The 17,420-nt window shown below is 41.7% G+C and overlaps 5 protein-coding genes across 5 annotated transcripts; 3 read left to right on the top strand and 2 right to left on the bottom strand.

The window, feature by feature from the left end:
* Window positions 1-36: 36 nt before the first annotated feature.
* Window positions 37-2,477, bottom strand: LOC109864216 (RING finger protein 212B-like). Its single transcript, XM_020445217.1, has 5 exons — window positions 2,377-2,477; window positions 2,005-2,117; window positions 1,222-1,403; window positions 748-968; window positions 37-380 (listed from the first exon to the last, which is right to left on the bottom strand). The coding sequence occupies exons 2-5, from the start codon at window positions 2,111-2,113 to the stop codon at window positions 161-163; spliced, it is 732 nt and encodes a 243-aa protein (XP_020300806.1). The 5' UTR covers window positions 2,114-2,117; window positions 2,377-2,477; the 3' UTR covers window positions 37-160.
* Window positions 2,478-2,826: 349 nt separating this feature from the next.
* Window positions 2,827-3,831, top strand: LOC109851631. The gene is made up of 4 exons (XM_020421887.1): window positions 2,827-2,995; window positions 3,086-3,224; window positions 3,313-3,573; window positions 3,669-3,831. Exons 1-4 carry the CDS (start codon window positions 2,827-2,829, stop codon window positions 3,829-3,831), a joined length of 732 nt encoding a protein of 243 aa, XP_020277476.1.
* A 102-nt stretch (window positions 3,832-3,933) lies between these two features.
* Window positions 3,934-6,599, bottom strand: LOC109864219 (eukaryotic translation initiation factor 2 subunit 1). Its single transcript, XM_020445219.1, has 6 exons — window positions 6,423-6,599; window positions 5,849-6,091; window positions 5,529-5,760; window positions 5,225-5,457; window positions 4,986-5,101; window positions 3,934-4,901 (listed from the first exon to the last, which is right to left on the bottom strand). Exons 2-6 carry the CDS (start codon window positions 6,084-6,086, stop codon window positions 4,680-4,682), a joined length of 1,041 nt encoding a protein of 346 aa, XP_020300808.1. The 5' UTR covers window positions 6,087-6,091; window positions 6,423-6,599; the 3' UTR covers window positions 3,934-4,679.
* Window positions 6,600-7,484: 885 nt separating this feature from the next.
* Window positions 7,485-9,755, top strand: LOC109864224 (pleiotropic regulator 1-like). The gene is made up of 4 exons (XM_020445231.1): window positions 7,485-8,071; window positions 8,220-8,531; window positions 8,686-9,483; window positions 9,605-9,755. Exons 2-4 carry the CDS (start codon window positions 8,298-8,300, stop codon window positions 9,659-9,661), a joined length of 1,089 nt encoding a protein of 362 aa, XP_020300820.1. The 5' UTR covers window positions 7,485-8,071; window positions 8,220-8,297; the 3' UTR covers window positions 9,662-9,755.
* A 1,654-nt stretch (window positions 9,756-11,409) lies between these two features.
* LOC109864263 (ubiquitin carboxyl-terminal hydrolase 20) lies at window positions 11,410-17,319 on the top strand. The gene is made up of 4 exons (XM_020445313.1): window positions 11,410-12,116; window positions 12,338-14,095; window positions 14,176-14,447; window positions 14,540-17,319. The coding sequence occupies exons 1-4, from the start codon at window positions 11,698-11,700 to the stop codon at window positions 14,848-14,850; spliced, it is 2,760 nt and encodes a 919-aa protein (XP_020300902.1). The 5' UTR covers window positions 11,410-11,697; the 3' UTR covers window positions 14,851-17,319.
* The last annotated feature ends 101 nt before the right edge of the window (window positions 17,320-17,420 follow it).

The following is a 17,420-nucleotide window of genomic DNA, read 5'->3' as shown; positions in this document are numbered from 1 at the left end:
ATGTTTGATTAAAAGTTAGTATCATAATTTGTTTAGTTTTTTTTTTTTTTTCACAAAATCCGCGCCGTAGTGTTCGACTTGTATAAAAACACGTAATATCAAACTCGAAATGAATTAAAACAACAAAAAAAAGGAAAAATCGCGCGGGGAACACGAAGTTTTATGACATAAAACTGCAATTGGAAGTTGTGTCCGACATGATCAGAGAACAGTTGGACTTCGGTGGTCGCCGGTTAGGCACGAGGAAACCGTTTATCATCTTGTGCTGTTCTCTGTTGATCTTGTGCTGCTGTTCTCTGTTGTTGAGTCTCCTCGGATCGACTTGCATGGGGCTTGGCATGTTAATGGATTTTTTTAGAAACTCGGACGATGAGGAAAATCTGCAAACAGCAACGAGGAGTAAACAAGGTATCGCGACATTTTAACAAATTTTCGTAATAACTTTTTTAACTGAACTTTTCGTGTACAGTTTTCGTCTTTTCTCTTTTTCCCTATACTATGAGGAGAAAAGGAAGAAAGATGAAACGGTGCGAGTTCATCCAATCAGAAAAGATCTAACAACAATTGTTCAAATTTATGTTACAATTTTACGTATGTACAATAATAAAAAAAAAAAGCAAACTTCATAAAACATTTTCTTTATTTTAATTCCTCAACTACGTTTCGATTAAAATCGATACTTTCGCTTCCTCGCCAAAATCCGTTTGCAAAATTGTCACTTTCCAAAAACGTTCATTGATGCTTTACCCTATGTTCGACGGTCGCATGAAGATCCCGGAATCCGTCGGCGTCTCCATCATACTACTGGATACGGACTGCGGCGCGCGTTTGTTGTGCACCTCGAAGAACAACATCTTCTTCTCGATCTCTTTCTTCTCGGCTTTCAGTTTGGTGAATTTCTCAGTCAGCGTCTTTAGATTCCGCTGCGTCATCCAGAACATGTTCTTCAGTTTCTCGTACTTCATGTCCTTCGAAGAAACAGCACCACAAATTGTCACAAACACAAATTCAGTTGTTCAAAATTCACATGTACGTAACGTATAGCGATTGCTGGCGAAAGTAAAACAAAATGAGCACCACGAAGAGAACGTAAGTGGTGTACAAGGAGAACACCGCTATGAAATAGAGCGAGAACATATCGCACGAGAACATACGACGAATAAACACAATGGCGCGCGCTTATGTTATTTGTGTGTACAAAACAATAAAAGACATATGTACGAGATCTTGGAAGCGTTGCATCTTTATCTCTAACTGGTTGTTGCGGAACATGTCCACCTTCAGCAGCATTTCCAAAGTTTCGGCGAGCGGCACGAAGAACGGGGTCACCTTGGGCGTCAACGGCTCCGTCAGCGGTAGCGACAACGCGCCAACGTATTTACATTGCGGGCACTGCTTTTCCACTGCGAAATTTCACTCACGTCTTTCTCATTAAATTTCTTTTTTTTACAAAAATTTTTTCGCGCGTTCGACATTAAGAAAGGAAACGTGATTCTGTTGCTCCAGAAATTTTTGTGTATTTTATTGACGCAACCGATTGGTCGATTGGCTCAATTCAATTTCGATTTTGCATCCTCGACGTCTCTGATTTTCTTAATGCCGAGCTTGATAATTATGCACATTAAGGGAATCATCCCCGATTTCGAGGGGAGGAGGAGGGACTACGCTCTGAAAATCAGGTACTTTTGACATGCGAAGCAAATGTAATCAGAAATCGTTTATTTGTTTTCGAGAGGGGAGCAGGGAGAGGGGTGAAGCCATCCCTCCTACAAAGGGGCATAGCCCTCCCTGCCTTAAACCAAACAAAATCTACATGGAATCGAAAAATAAGAATTCATTTATGAAACTTTGTTTTTTTAAAACTTTTAAATAAACAACGAGCGTGTCTAAAACCTTCATAATATTACTCGGGACAGTGACCTTGATAACATATGTAAAAATGATTGAAATCGGAGGTGACTCTCTTTAATGTGCGTAATTACCCCGAGCTTCTCTCGATTTTACCTTGCTGCAAACAACCCTGACAAAAGATGTGACCGCAACTCGTGATGCTGTACGGCTGTTTTCCTCGGTACGTCGGGGTGAAGCACTTGTTGCAAATCAACTTGTCCATGTTGCTGAAAGAACAATGCAGACGCGCGATTTTCACAGTTTTTTTAACGCGATTTAGTTCTGAGAATTATGATGGCGTCCTCTACATCGGGTGCCGCACGGTTTTCGAGAAAATATTTTCTTAGTTTTCGCAAAACGCTTCGCATTAGACGAGGCGCAAATTATACTCTTGAGAATATATCGGAGTTTTGTTTCAATTTTGACGTGACTCAAAAACGCTGCGGTACAATATTAAAAAAGAAGAACGTTATTGTTCAAACTCACCTGCCGGCGCGAAGAGACTCGAAGAGACACAAAATAGCTGCTGATTCGCGCCTTTCGCACAAGCGCGAAGCACGAGAAAACACTAGATGCGCGATTCTGGAAAAAAATCATACGTAGTTTATGATTGATCTATCGTAAAGGCGCGCTCACACGCGATTCGCCAATCATCGGACTCGCTCGTTTATTTGCGATTGGTTGACCCCCTTCTACTACATTTTTCTTTTCTTCAGATGTCCGCACCCTTAAAACGAGATAAATATCGTATATTGCAGGATCAGAGAGATATTTGCGAGAAAGCGTAAAAAGTGTAGCCGATGACGAAACAAATTTAACTTGACGGCGCGCGAAATATTGCACCTTCTTTTTTCAGTCACACAATTTTTAGCGCGTGAGGGAAAATCGAAGTATATTTAAACTGCTAACGCGCGCTTGATCAATTTCTGCTCGACGATGAATAAAAATATTTGCGACGAACACGTAATTAAAAAACCGCCGGTTTTGCAAAACTCGAACATTAATGATCAATCGCCCTTCAAAGTACCGTATCCCGTTGCCGCAAAGAAAAGCAAGAGTAACAACAATAGTATCGACTATAAAAATATCGCCTTTACAATATCAGGTAAATTATTTTTTACAAAACCGCCGAAATTTTCTATCGTTGTATTGTATATATGTGTCTAAATATTTTTTTATTGTTAACACTTCATAGGAGAGATAAGTTCACCCTCGATAAACAGAAACACTTTATTTGCGCAAAAACCGCCTGTTTTCTTCGTCGAAGACGCGGAGGATAACGACGATCAGTTTGTTTCCAATATGAAAAAAATTATTGATGAGAATTGTCAGATGTAAAGCTGTTTAAGCAGCAATATTGATTATAATATATCCGCGCATGTGCGTCTGTAAATTAAAAATTACGTTTTCGTCTTCAAACAGGGAACGGGAAACTTACTACGGCGTGCGCGATTTGCAAACAAAATCGTACGCGACGCGAAAAAAAAAATGCGCGTTCACCGACGAAGATCAGAATCTAATGAAGCGGTTCAAGAGATCGATAGACGAGAGCAAAGCTTTGCGGGTAATTCCGCGGAAATCGCCGCAGTCCGAAAACGTTACTTGTTCCACCAGCAGTTGCGCAACGATGACAAACAGTCCGCAAGTTACCGATGTTGCGAATACCGTTCACACGAATTCAGGGTATTTTTCGATACAGAAATATAATATCTGTTATATAACGAATTAATAAATCACATTGACTGGATTGTCCAATACGTTTTTTTTTTTTTTTTTAGAGACAATCAACTTCTGTATCAAAAAACTTCGGTTGTGCAAAAAAATCATAATCTGACCGGTTTGGTGCCGCAAACCTTGAATATCGTCACCGAAGTGGAACAAATGATCTATTGCGAAATGCAGGTTTTAACACCGCCTCAAGAAACTGAATTCGATGATTAATTTCTAATTTATCGTAGTTACGAAATTGATGAACAAGTAACATATATTTTAATAAATGTGATTACACGGTGTTAAATAGTAAACACAAATTATTTAAAAATGAGTGATTGAGAAATTTAATTATTTCGGTATGTAATTAAGATAAGTGTTATACAAGTTTTTCATCACTTATTGTTACGTACAGTCTATTGTTAAGTAAAGACGTGTTGTTTTTTCTCTCTTTCCTATCACGTGACGTTACTTCAGTCACGTGTCTTTAAAAACACCTTACAAAGTAAGGTCACGTGACAGGGAGAAAAGGAAAAGCAACACGTGACTAAATTTATGGCCTGGAAAAATCCTCAGGTGATGAGCGGAGGATTCGAACTCGGGATCTACTCGGATTAGCACTTAGACTCAGGCAGCGAAACCAGTGGGCCGGTATATATAAGTATACGTATATATACTTATAAGTATATATGATATATGTATATATATCATACATATATTTATACTTCAAAATATTATGCACTTACAATACTATTGAGTGATTAATGCCGAGCGACTTTTAACCAAGATCAATGGTTACTTTGTGTCAGAAGTAAAAATGCCTGTTTTCGGACGATTTTTATTTTACATCAAATCGATAGAAAATCTTATCTTTATAAATTATAATAGACAAATTTTACTTCCTTTTTGTTTTTAAATTGATTTTTGCTGAAGCATTGCACCTTGAGATATTCAGGAGGCAGTAGAACGTTCGTCTTAAAAATCTCTCTCTACATAATATGTAATTGAAAACCAGTACTTGACAATTTGTCGATGTTGCATTTTATTTTGTTTTTAATCGCAGAAAAATTAGATCATATTCAGTTTTCTTCTTCGGAATCGTCCTTGCCGTTGTGCTCGACGGTCTTGTTATTCCGTTCAATTCCGCTTTTGTGATCCGTACCTTCGCCGCCGCTGAAGTCGCCCTCCATTCCCTCGACCTCTTCCTCGTCGTCGTCACCAGCGACTTCCGCGTTTTCGAGTTCGGCACGTTCCATCTGTCGCGCCAGTTCGGCCTCGTCCGTTGCGGTGACAACCTTCGGCTGTCAAAAAAAAAAAAGAAAAAATCAAGTCTTCATCCGAATCGCCAAACGAATCAAAGTACTTATTCGCAAAAAAAAACTCACCGCCATTTGAACATTGAATACACCTCCTAGCGAAGTTATTTTGTTTTTAATAACTTCGATCGCATCGTTCAGTGCTTTCAGCCCATCCTGTTTTTCCGGTGTGGATGTTGTCATTACTGAAGATATAAACACATGTAATATGTAATACGATTTTTTTTCAAGTGCGCACACGTGGACAAACGTAATACACATAATATTAACGCTTAATATTTTGTTAAATAAAATATCTTGAACCGTACCGTATAAAGGAGGAGCAATTAGGTTAATTTTTATAGGAAGTTCGTCGGTAGAGAGAGCTAGACCGGCCTTCAGTGCAGTCTTCACGGCGTCGATACCTTCGTACCCGTAACACGCCACTTCAACATCCGCTCGGATTTTGACCGCTTGCGACGTCAGTTTCCTCTTAATATTGTTTAACAACACCTCCTTCGTGTGCTCGTCGAGGCCACATTCTGCTAAAATGGAAGGATCCCTAAAATTATTTACAAAGTGTGTTAACAAGTATGTTAACTCCCTGATTATGCGAGTGTTGCTTCCTCTTACAATACTGATTGTTTGAAGAAGTCGTAAGCAGACGCTTTTTGTTTCTTGTATTTTTCTTCAAAGTGCCAGGCTGTCTTTTGATAGAGTTCCTCCAGCTGATCGTCGCTGTCGTAGTGTAGCAATTCCGCTACGTGTCTTAGAATTGAATTCACAGCTTTCGCCTTGGCATATCTCTCCGTGCACTTTTCCACATCCTCAGCGGACACACGTCGCTTGCTCAAGTCAATGTAACCTAGAATTTATAATTTGTGCACGTATGTGCATATATTGCGAGCAAATAAAACACACAATTCAATGAAATCTGAAATGTCTTTGATTACCTTTCTCCTTATCCACTCGAATAACGACAACAGGTTCAGTTTTGCCTACTCGTATAAGTTTATTAATAGACCTAATACGTCTCCTGGACAGTTCGGAAAGCAATATCATACCCTCGATATTGTTATATTCCAATAGATGCACATACGCGCCCATTTCGGCTATACTACGCACATTCACCATCACCACATCCTCCACTTCTGGATATTTCTCCTTGTAAAATCGACAGGACAGTACCATTTTTGCTGGAAACAAAAAGATCATTTTATTAAATTACTCGTATCAGCACACACTCACGTACAGAGTGAAAAACAATACTCCACAATAGAAAAAACCAAATTGTTAAAAAGACTAAAAAAAATTTGTACAACTGTAAGAGGTAATTTGAACGCTTTTCTAAAACCGGCACAGTGCTTTTTCCTCGCTGAATCGCACGCGAGCACCCGAATTGACCGATCGCAATTTGGAAATCATGGGAATGCTTACTGGTGCTCGCAATCTGGCAAGGAAAAACGCATTGCGCGCGGTCGTTCTGTTCCAAGACGACAAAAATATTAACAATGTTGTGGTTATTACCTAAATAAGTGGACGCGCACGACAGTAAATTCTTTCTTCAATTACACAAGCGGGGGTTTAAAGCTGCAAAAAATTACGCGAGATTAGTCAGCAATCCATACTCAACCTCGCGCTTCAATTCTCGAAGAAAACAACAAGAACTGAGAGAACACGAGCTTGATCTAACCTGTTCGTGACACGTTCGAATTAAATTACCAACTTCCTGAAGGCCTGTTCCACAATACAGTCGTAAGCCGTAAATCGTAAGAAATCGACCAATCATAATCGATTATTCTTCTGTGATTTGTCTGTGATTGGTCAATTTACGACAACGATTTTAAGTATGTTGATTGGTTATCAGATAGAGTTTTATAAAGAACTCTATTTGATAGCCAATCAACATACTTAAAATCTTAAAATATACGATACGACAAATGTAACATTAGCCTACGACTGTAGAACGATTGTAGAACAGGCCGAAACACGACGCACGATTGATTGTAAAAGTTTTCAAACTCATCGATTATCAAATGTAGACAAAATAATAAAGACTTTAAAAATTTTCAGTTCAATAGCCAATCGTGGCGTGTTTTAAAAAAACAATATCCAAGATGCACTCGAGCCTGATTGGCCGTTTAAACGAAACAATATGAGGCTGAATTCTCATGCAGACACCGGCGCTTTGACATCGAGCGTTGATTGGTGAAAAGTGGATGGTGAGGGTAAATGGCAGCTCTAATTTACCCTCATCACCTGCTTTTCACCAATTAACGCTCGGTGTCAAAGCGCCGGTGTCTGCATGAGGATCCAGCCTATGGCTGATGAAGTAAGGGCGATGTCCCATTGAGCGGAAATCTATAGCGGAACGGAATGTGCGGAACCAGCTCGACCAATCGTAATCAAAGAAAAAGCGAAGGAAAGAAAACGGAATAGCTATGATTGGTCGAGCTGGTTAAGCACATTCCGTTCCGCTATAGATTTCCGCTCAATGGGACGTCGCCCTAAGGTACTGAAAGCGATTTAGTACAAGACCGCGCTCTAAGGTGGCAACCCTGAAAAGTTACTAGAATATGGTAGCAAGCGATCACTCGTTAATCAGGCAGAAGTCATGTGGCTGAAAAGGAATTCGAAAATATCGAGAAGGTTCGGAATCGGTGGCTTGCTGGAAAAGAAAAGCGTAGAGAGACACTCTAATGGCAAAGGTCGATCTGTGTGGTTGCCGAGAGCCGTCGTTTCTCGATTGATATCGTGATTCTCAACAATCAGGTCGTATTTTGTATAAGAGATCGTCTCGCCGCTGATAAGAAGTGCAATTGATTAATTATAATAAATCTATATTATAATTATATACAAGAATCCGAGAGTCATTTATTCGGATTTCTCAGTGTCCGTTGGTAGTAAACAGTCGTGCCGGTATCCTGCGCAGTTGGCAAGGTCAAAGATGTTGATCTGCGACGTGCTAAGAACTTCGGTCGAGAAGAATTAAGACGTCGATTAAGAAGTCGTTGGAACAAACGAAGGATATTGAAAATATCTTACAGTACACAGGTATTGGCTCTTTCCAGGCAACAAATAAAAAAGTCCATCAAGGCAAAGGATTGTTACGGTCCGGTTTTAGAACAAAAGTCGTGTTGCATCAGCCATGTTGGTTGGATGTGCGTAGTTCCACTGTGAGTATTTTTGGACAATTTTCGGTGTTTTTACACCACTTTCTTTATTATCATCATTGTCTCTAGTTTAAACAAGTATGTAACTAATAATCTTTAAAGACTGTATACGTACAATGCTTCGGTAACATAAGGATCAATCTGTACTCAGACTGGCGTGTGGACTAGTCTTTGCAGTCCAATAGCCTTGGACCAAACCAAACAACAAGTGAAACAAAACAATGCCTTGATGGCCACAAATCATCAAGAAGACAAAGCGGATCCTCCACCATCTGGAGATGAAACTTTTGGAGCGAGTGCGGGAGCGGTTGTAGTATCACCCTCAATGGCAAAACCCAAGTGGCATGCACCTTGGAAGTTGTACAAAACTGTCATTAACGATCATCGGGGATGGATAAGGTGTTGTGCTGTTGAGCCTGGGAATAAATGGTTTGGTACCGGCTCAGCTGACAGTGTAATTAAAGTAAGTCTCCAATTTTTCTGAATTTATGTTTATTCAGTATAACATTTATATTCATATAGCCTATAGTTCAGTTGTTTATAATATAAATTTGTGTAGAACAAGGTAATACAATTTTTACACAAGCTTTATATGTAGTTCCTTTTTGTAATTGTAGATATGGGATCTTGCAAGCAGTGAATTGAAAGTCTCGCTCACTGGTCACGTAAGCAGCGTCCGCGGGCTTGCGTTTTCTAAAAGACATCCCTACTTGTTCTCCTGCGGCGAGGATGGGCAGGTAAAGTGTTGGGATCTCGAGTACAATAAAGTGATCAGACATTACCATGGGCATTTATCTGCTGTGTACTCTCTGGCGTTGCATCCCAGTATAGACGTTCTCGTGACGGCGGGACGCGATTCTACGGGACGTGTGTGGGACATGCGCACAAAAACGAATATTCACACGCTCGTCGGACATACCGATACGGTAGCCAGCGTGATATGCCAATCCGCCGAGCCGCAAATTGTCACCGGCAGTCACGACTGCACGATTCGTTTATGGGATTTGGCCGCCGGAAAGTCCATCGCCACACTGACGAATCACAAGAAGAGCGTTCGAGCCCTGACATTCCATCCGTCCTTGTACATGTTTGCCTCGGCGTCTCCAGACAATATCAAGCAGTGGAAATGTCCGGAAGGGAAGTTCATTCAGAATTTATCCGGTCACAATGCTATAGTGAACTGCTTGGCTGTGAACAAAGACGGGGTTTTAGTCTCCGGCGCTCACAACGGTACTATGCATCTCTGGGACTGGAGAACGGGATACAATTTTCAACGGCTTCAGGCGCAGGTTCAACCCGGTTCGATGGACTGCGAGGCTGGGGTGTTCAGTATCACATTTGACATGTCGGGCACTCGCATGATCACCACCAAAGCAGACAAGACCATAGAGGTCTACAAAGAAGACGAAACTGCCGTAAGTGAAATCTAATATCACATCAATGTTCAGTGAATGTTATCTCCTAGTGGTATATATTTTGGCGATTTTATCGCCAAAAGTTTCTCGCACACTAACAGTTCTGTATTTGGATTTTCAGACGGAGGAAACACATCCCGTCGACTGGCGACCCGACATAAAACGAAGAAAATACTAAAGTTTTACTCACGGACTTTCTATTTATGTAATTTAACAATTATGTTATACAAAGTTATTCTTTGTATTTGATGTTTTCTTAATTAAAAAAAAAAAAGATGTTTAGTAAGAAAAATTATAGTCTTCGTATTTTTTTTTTTTTTTTACACACTTCTAACTTTTACCACGTGTCCACGGAACCATAGACGTATCTACGGCCGGAAGGTAGTAGAGCAAGATATCGAGAGAATGAAAAAAATTCAAGTCGAATGATGGGATAATCAAAAAATTAATCAAAAATATTAGTCATTAATAAATAGAACGCCAATTGTGTTAAAGAAAATGTAAAGAAATATATTTACAAAATATATATATATATATAAATTTCTCAGAAAAGAGGTAGTACAGAACATAGTTTACAAGAGACAATGACATTTACAATGTTTTATATTCTTTTTTTTTTTTTAATATAATATATTGTATATTATGTATTAAACGCGCGCGCGATGTCACATCATCAGACGACTATCGTCATTATATCTTATTCTTATATTCTATATATATATATATATATATATAGGGTGCTTTCCAACTATGTACACAGGCGACACTGTGTAACAGTGTCCATTAATGTGAGTGAGACACACTGATATGCTCTTTCTCACACTAATGGACACAGTGTTACACAGTGTTGCCTGTGTACGTAGTTGGAAAGCACCAATAATGTGCACTCAGGCCGCGAGACCACTGAGCCGGTCAAATGAAATGAAACAGTAGGCCCTGATCCCACCACAGACAGTGATAGACAGAGAAAGAGGGTACTATTCAAAGGGTGCGTTCACTTTGGACGCTTACGCGCTTTAAGCGTCAGTCTGTCTTTATTGTTGTTTAAATATAGAACAAAGATAGACTGACGCTCAAAGCGCGTAAGCGCCCAAAGTGAACGCACCCAAAGTATGTTGTCTCTCTCAAGCCCCTTGCTCAATGGACGGAATAGCGATAGCGATAGAAATAACAAAAGTTTTAAAGAGTTTATATTTAAAAATAAAGATAGGAACAGCCATATATGTAATACTCCTATATTGCTAGTACGGTGCCGACCTGAAGCTCACCGTTACGGTGCAGACAATATAGTAGCCTCTCTCTCCAGCTGCTTTGTGCGCATGCGGTGAACATTCAAGCACGTTTGGGCATTTCTCTTTCTCGCGTTCTTTTCAATGCTTTGTCTCGCTCGCACTCACTTGGTAGATGCGCCTGCGCATAATGACGCTCGACCATTTATGCCCATATTTGGACTTCGTGCGTCTCCCTTTCTCGGGCTTCGTGTCTCTCATTGCGAAGATACGCGACTAGCCACGGCTGGGAACAGCGGAATCTAACATACAAAACTACACATGTATCAATGCAGATCAGAAAATCGGAATAAGCATTAGCGATAAAATTTCGGACGAGTTGGAATTCTGTGTTAAAAACTGTTATTTCTATCGCTATCGCTATTCCTTCCATTGTGCAAGGGGCTTTAGCGCGTACGTTCTCCGCGATTGCGCATAAAAACGCAACCGAATCTACGGACCTAAAGCCGGGAACCGGAAAACCTTGAGCAGTAAGAATTGAGCGTTAAAGGAATCAACTAATCACAGATCGGTATTCTTCTGAACGTAATTCGTATTTGAGACAATACCGGTCTGTGATTGGTTGATTTGCTCGAGTTGATTTGTTGTTGTGTTAAGTTCTTTCGTGTGTTTCCAGCTTTATCCTTGATGACTCGATTCAGCTTTGAGTACTGCGCGCGACATGCAACAATCAGGTTAGAGGACAGCGACATTTAGAATGGTCATCATCATCGGCAGCGGAAGCAACAGCGTGATAACAGCTACGACGACTATGACGCTGATACATGTCGCCACGAGCCACGCGTAGTCGCCGAGAACGAGAATTCCCGACTACGTGTATGAGAAAGAGGTACGCCGCGCCGAAGCAACGTCGTCCTCGTGACGTTTCTTGGTCGACTCTCGGATTCCCGGTGATAGCAAACCGTGGAACTTCGCTTCGCGAAAGATGCCGCTGGTCGTGAGAAATTGTCCGCATCTGGCCAACCATAGCGATCTCGCTTTCATCGAGGCGGTGATGAAGCGAGAAGAGCGTTTCGTCAAGTGCAGCGACTGCGACACTCGCGGACCGAACCTCTGGCTCTGTTTGTTTCCGGACTGCCGTTGGGTCGGATGCGCCGAGATGCACTTTGATCACAGTAGCGCTCACAATGTCAACTTCCCAACACACTGCACCCACATGAATTTGTCCACCAACAGAATCTGGTGCTACATATGCAAGAACGAGGCTATCGTTATGGAGTTGGAGTCCCTGCCAAGGTCACCTTCCCAGGTGGAATTCAAACCCATGACCAACAAGTTCTCTGGAGATGCTCCCGGCAGCATTGAGTCCAAATTGGATGGTCTGGACAAGTTGATGCTTGATAAGTAAATATACTATTCTTGTGTTTAAAACTTTTGTTATATTTGAGTTGAGCTGCATGAAATTTTCTGTTGTGAACAATAAGATTTAAATAATTAAAAAGAAAAAATTTGACATTTATTACAAATTTCTATTTCATATACTTTTAATGTAGTAAAATGATGACCTTTTGTATATTTAGTATAGTTGATTTCAAAATTTTTAAAATGACTTTTGTGATTAACAGGTTTTATGGAGATTGGTCCATAAATAAAGTCAATTCGGAGAAAGGAAGTATGTTTAACGAGCGATCTGGAGATTCTCCCGATACCACAGATTCGGACGAAGGCAAGGATTTTTCTGGAAAGCCGAGAGGTCTGGTGGGTTTGCAGAATATCGGTAACACGTGTTACATGAACGCGGCGCTGCAAGCTCTGTCCAATGTATCCCCTCTGACTCAGTTCTTTTTGGATTGCGGACATATGGTTAGTTATATGTCAAAGGACAGGAAACCGGGACTGAGTCTGAGTTATCTGAATCTTATTCGAGATATGTGGAACAAGAAGACCAGAGGATACGTTGTGCCACATGGTATCCTCTCCGGTATCAGAACGGTTCATCCCATGTTCAGAGGTTATCATCAGCATGACACTCAGGAATTTCTGAGATGCTTCATGGATCAGCTGCACGAGGAGCTGAAAGAGCACGTCGAGGACAAAGAGGCCCAGTTGCGGCTGAAGGGACTGGGTGATCATTCTTCGGAGGAAGAAGAGGACGAGACCGAGATGGATGGCAACGCCTCTAGTCAATCCGACGCCGAGTACGAGACCTGCGACTCCGGTGTGAGCGAACAGAGCTCTCTGAGTGACGAGGGCGAGCGCGGCACGAAGAGACGTTACTCGCGCGTGGCGCAAACGGAGAAGCTTCGAAACAAATTCACCAACAGGAGCATAAAGAAGTCGAACGTCGAGTCGTTCGCGCCTCCGCAGCGTTCACCGCAGAGTTCACCGACCAAACATCGTACCAAGAAGCAAATGAAGACGCGAAGCATTATCAGCGACACGTTCGACGGCAAGCTTTTAAGCAGCGTGCAGTGCCTGACGTGCGATAGGATTTCTACTCGAGTGGAAACCTTTCAGGACTTGTCTCTGCCTATTCCGAGTAGGGATCACATCGACATGTTGCATCAGGGCTCGCTGACCCCGCAAAAGGCCGGCCCGTGCTCGGACGTAGTCTACGTCACCAATCAATCGGGATGGCTGTCATGGTTTCTGCAGTGGATGCGCTCGTGGTTCTGGGGGCCTGTAGTCAGTCTGCACGACTGTCTCTCCGCGTTCTTCAGCGCTGACGAGCTCAAGGGCGACAATATGTACAGCTGCGAGAAGTGCAACAAGCTGCGCAATGGCATCAAGTTCTCCAAGGTTCTGGAGCTACCTGAGATATTGTGCATACACTTGAAGCGATTCCGCCACGAGTTGATGTTCAGCTCCAAGATTGCCAACTACGTGTCGTTCCCTCTCGAAGGTCTCGACATGCGACCGTATCTGCACAAGGAGTGCGTGTCCAAGGTCACGACTTACAACCTAATATCGGTCATTTGTCACCACGGCACCGCCGGCGGCGGTCATTACACCTGCTACGCGTTGAATCCCATTACGAACAAGTGGTACGAGTTCGACGATCAGTGCGTCACGGAAGTTTCGCCGGAAACGGTGAAGCATTGCGAGGCGTACGTGCTGTTTTACAAGAAATGGTCGCCGGACATGCTGCAGCTACGCGACAAGACTATGGAACTGATGGAGATCTCGTCCCGCGAGCTGTCCGACCTCAACTTCTTCGTGTCACGGCAGTGGATCAATCGCTTCAACACATTCGCCGAGCCTGGCCCGATCGACAACTCGGACTTTTTGTGTCCGCACGGCGGAGTGAATCCCGTCAGAGCGCAATTTGTCGACAAGCTCAGTATTCCTATACCCCAATCGGTTTGGGAATACTTGTATAACGCGTAAGTTTTCCTCGACACTTTGATATTAAGTGTAATTTTTCTGTGCGTATACGTGTACGCATATTTATTTCTTATCTCAGATTTGGAGGTGGGCCAGCATGTACCCACTTGTTCGAGTGTCCGACCTGCGAGGAAAAATACGAGTCCTTGCAGAAACGCAGACAGTACGAAATGGAACTGTTCCAACGACTCAATCACACTACCGACAATCACACGGCCATTTACGCGTTAGCCATGGCGTGGCTGAGACAGTGGCAGAGCTTTGTCAGAGGCAAAGAGACACAACCGCCTGGACCAATCGATAATAATTCCATCGTTGTAAATAAAAACGGACAAATTAGTCTTAAAACTGGTACGTTTCCGCTTGAGTTTGTTCGAGTTTGTACATCGTCAGGCGTTACGAGAGAAATTGCAATGTTGCATCACTTGATTTGTTATCTACAGGTTCGGATTACGGTCAGATACCCGAGGAGCTGTGGCAGTTTTTCCTAAATACGTACGGCGGTGGGCCGGAACTGATGCTGCACTCGTGTCAACGGCCGGTGCCCGTTCAGCCTAACGTTTCTATACATTCCGCGTCGAATCCGAATCTGATCGACACAAGCACACACAAGTGTAACCGCGTAGAAGCTAACAAATGCAATAAACTCTGTACGACCAGGAGCACGGAAACGATCTCGCAACAGGACAGTGTGATCGAGAGCCTAATATCGAGCAGCGACTCCCATCAGACGCAGAGGGACGTGAGCGAGTGAGTAAGCCGCGCGAATTGCGTTTTCGCGACATCTCCGGTTTCCACCGCACGACGAAGCAACGCATTTCCATTGGTTTCTCTTAAGTTTTAGTTGTTAAGCAATCTATTTATAGGAATTTATTCTATTATCGCGAAATTCCACGTGTTCGCGCTCGAATGGAACAGCTTTTGCGCTTTTCCGTAAAGAGCTTGTTGCGGGCAGAAATTTTTCGTACACCTTGTAAGTGTAAAATAATCACTGTCATTTTGTGTGGAGAGAGGCAATGAATTTTGTGACTGTCACGCGCCAATTTCGTCGTCTAATGCGAAGAAGACACATATGTACCAACCGTATTTTGAAGAAACTGAACAGGCGAAATGTTGATATTGATTTCGCTGCGTGTGAAAAAGATTGTGTGCAAGGTGTTACTTTATACGGCCATCCTCTCTGCGGTGTGTTCTGGCATATTCTCTCCGTCGTACTGATCTCTCGTAGGAAAAGACGAGGGCGAACAACAGACGGATCTGCTCGCTCTGCTCGCACCTTTCGCGCTTTATTTCGTTTTCCTTTTCTTACCAAAGTATGAACATACGTCTAAGTGCAAAGAAGTTGCAAGAAGTGGAAGCACCGCGAGCGGATCAATTGTGGATGGACCAAGTTAATTGATAATAGCTAAATTAATCGCAAAAGTCGATGACCAAGTCCGACATACGTTCGGTTGCTCCTCGAGCGCAACACACACATGCATACGCAAGTTTCTTTTCTTCCGTTCCGTTTTCGAATCAACATTTTCGGAAACCGAAATGACATTGGTCGTTTTGAGCTCGAAAAATTGCTGTGCACCGCTTAATTCTGGTAAAATTTCGTTCAGCGACGTGGAATTTCACATCTTCTTTCGTACACTTTTTTCTTTTTCGACGGAAAAAAAAAAAAAATTATCGCATACGATAGGGGAAGAAGAAAAAAAACAATAGTAGTTTACATGTGTAATAGTACAAAGGAAATTCGCTATAGACGACCACGTTACTACGTTAATTGAAATACAAATCTCTAGCTCGTATTTTTCTCGCCCAAAGTCTAGACCGTATTTAAAAACACCGTGCAATTTCGATATTATATTATAATAATATTAATAGAATCACATTTTTTCGATGTGTTTGTACATACGCCGTGAATGTCGGTGTGTGCGTGTGCGCGCGCGCGCGTGTGTGTATTGTATTTCTCCTGCGCATAAAGACAACAAAAAGAAAAAAAAAAAACACAAGTCAGTATTCTCTTAATTCGTTTTTAAAAAAAAGTGTGTGTTCTGTACATATAACATCGTTGATTGTTTTTCGTTTAATAATAGAAGGGGGGATAGAGTCTTCTCGTGGGAGGGGGGGAAAAAATTAATTACTAAACAAAAAACAAAACACGTGCAAAGACTGACAAATCACTTTTAACTTAAAACACGGAAACACATTCAGTTAACTATGCAATCTTACAACGTACGCGCTTAGTTACAAAAAATCGAGTGTAAGCGATGATGCGAGAGAGAGGGAGAGAAAGAGAGAGAGAGAAAGAAAGAGAAAGAAAGAGGAATTTTTTCGTCAATACTATCTCTGATACTTGATTTTTGAGCGAGGCAAATTATTGTTACTGTTGTTATCATTGTTTCAGTAAACTTTCACAATTTTTTAAATAATCTTTCCGCACTCGGCCGCACGTGTGTGAGGCTGAAAGCTTACAACGGATGTGTGAAAGCTTACAACGTGACGTTCTTTTCAGCAGGCGATACCGCAGAGCAGTTGACCTATGCGATTAAAACACACACGGTTAAAGCAAAGACAACTTTGTATTTGCTTCTGTTGTTTCTAATCTGCGACTCAATATTAATTTCGTGAATTCGAGCGTTTCTGGTCGTTACTTTTTACGCTGCTGTTCCACAGAAAAATTGAATTAATCATCGATAACAAAAACCGACTTATCGGAACTATCAATGTTGCGAGACCAGTTCGAGATCCCTCCGGATCCATCGATATATATATTGATTCGCCGTCACTTCTCCCGTCCCTAAAAAAAAAAGTTAACTACATGGTTCAACTGCTTCTTGCGCGCGCGCGCGAAAAAAACGAAAAGAATTTGCATGTTACGAGCTTTCTTCGTAAGCTCAAATTGTGTTTTCGTGAGTTCTATCTTGTTACTTCAGAATATTTATATATATATATATTTGTCCGTTTACATTTATAGCGCGGGTGTTTGATTTTATAACGCGATGTCACGATTGCGTGTCTATTGCGATAAGATGAGAAGAAAAAGAGAAAGAAGAAGAAACGCAGTGAGAAGGGTCAAGTTCCATTCGCGGAGGGGACGCAAACAATTGTAAAGAATTGTTAAAGACTAATTCTCTATAGAATATTCGCTATCCGATGTGCATAAGGATAAGGTAATATAAACATAAGTTGGTCTCTTTATTTATTGAATCCTCGACTACTTTTCTCAGAAATAAAATAAAAAGAAAAAAAAAACTTTGCGCGTTGAGTTTCTCTCACTAGAAAATTCCTCATATATATATATATCCTGTCGTTAATTGTCCTTTTTTGCACAACGAG

Source organism: Pseudomyrmex gracilis, unplaced genomic scaffold (assembly GCF_002006095.1).
Source record: "Pseudomyrmex gracilis isolate BER0280 unplaced genomic scaffold, ASM200609v1 scaffold_18, whole genome shotgun sequence".
Lineage (NCBI taxonomy): Eukaryota > Metazoa > Arthropoda > Insecta > Hymenoptera > Formicidae > Pseudomyrmex > Pseudomyrmex gracilis.
The sequence above is the reverse complement of the archived record's forward strand: the minus strand, read 5'-3'. Positions and strand labels throughout refer to the sequence as shown.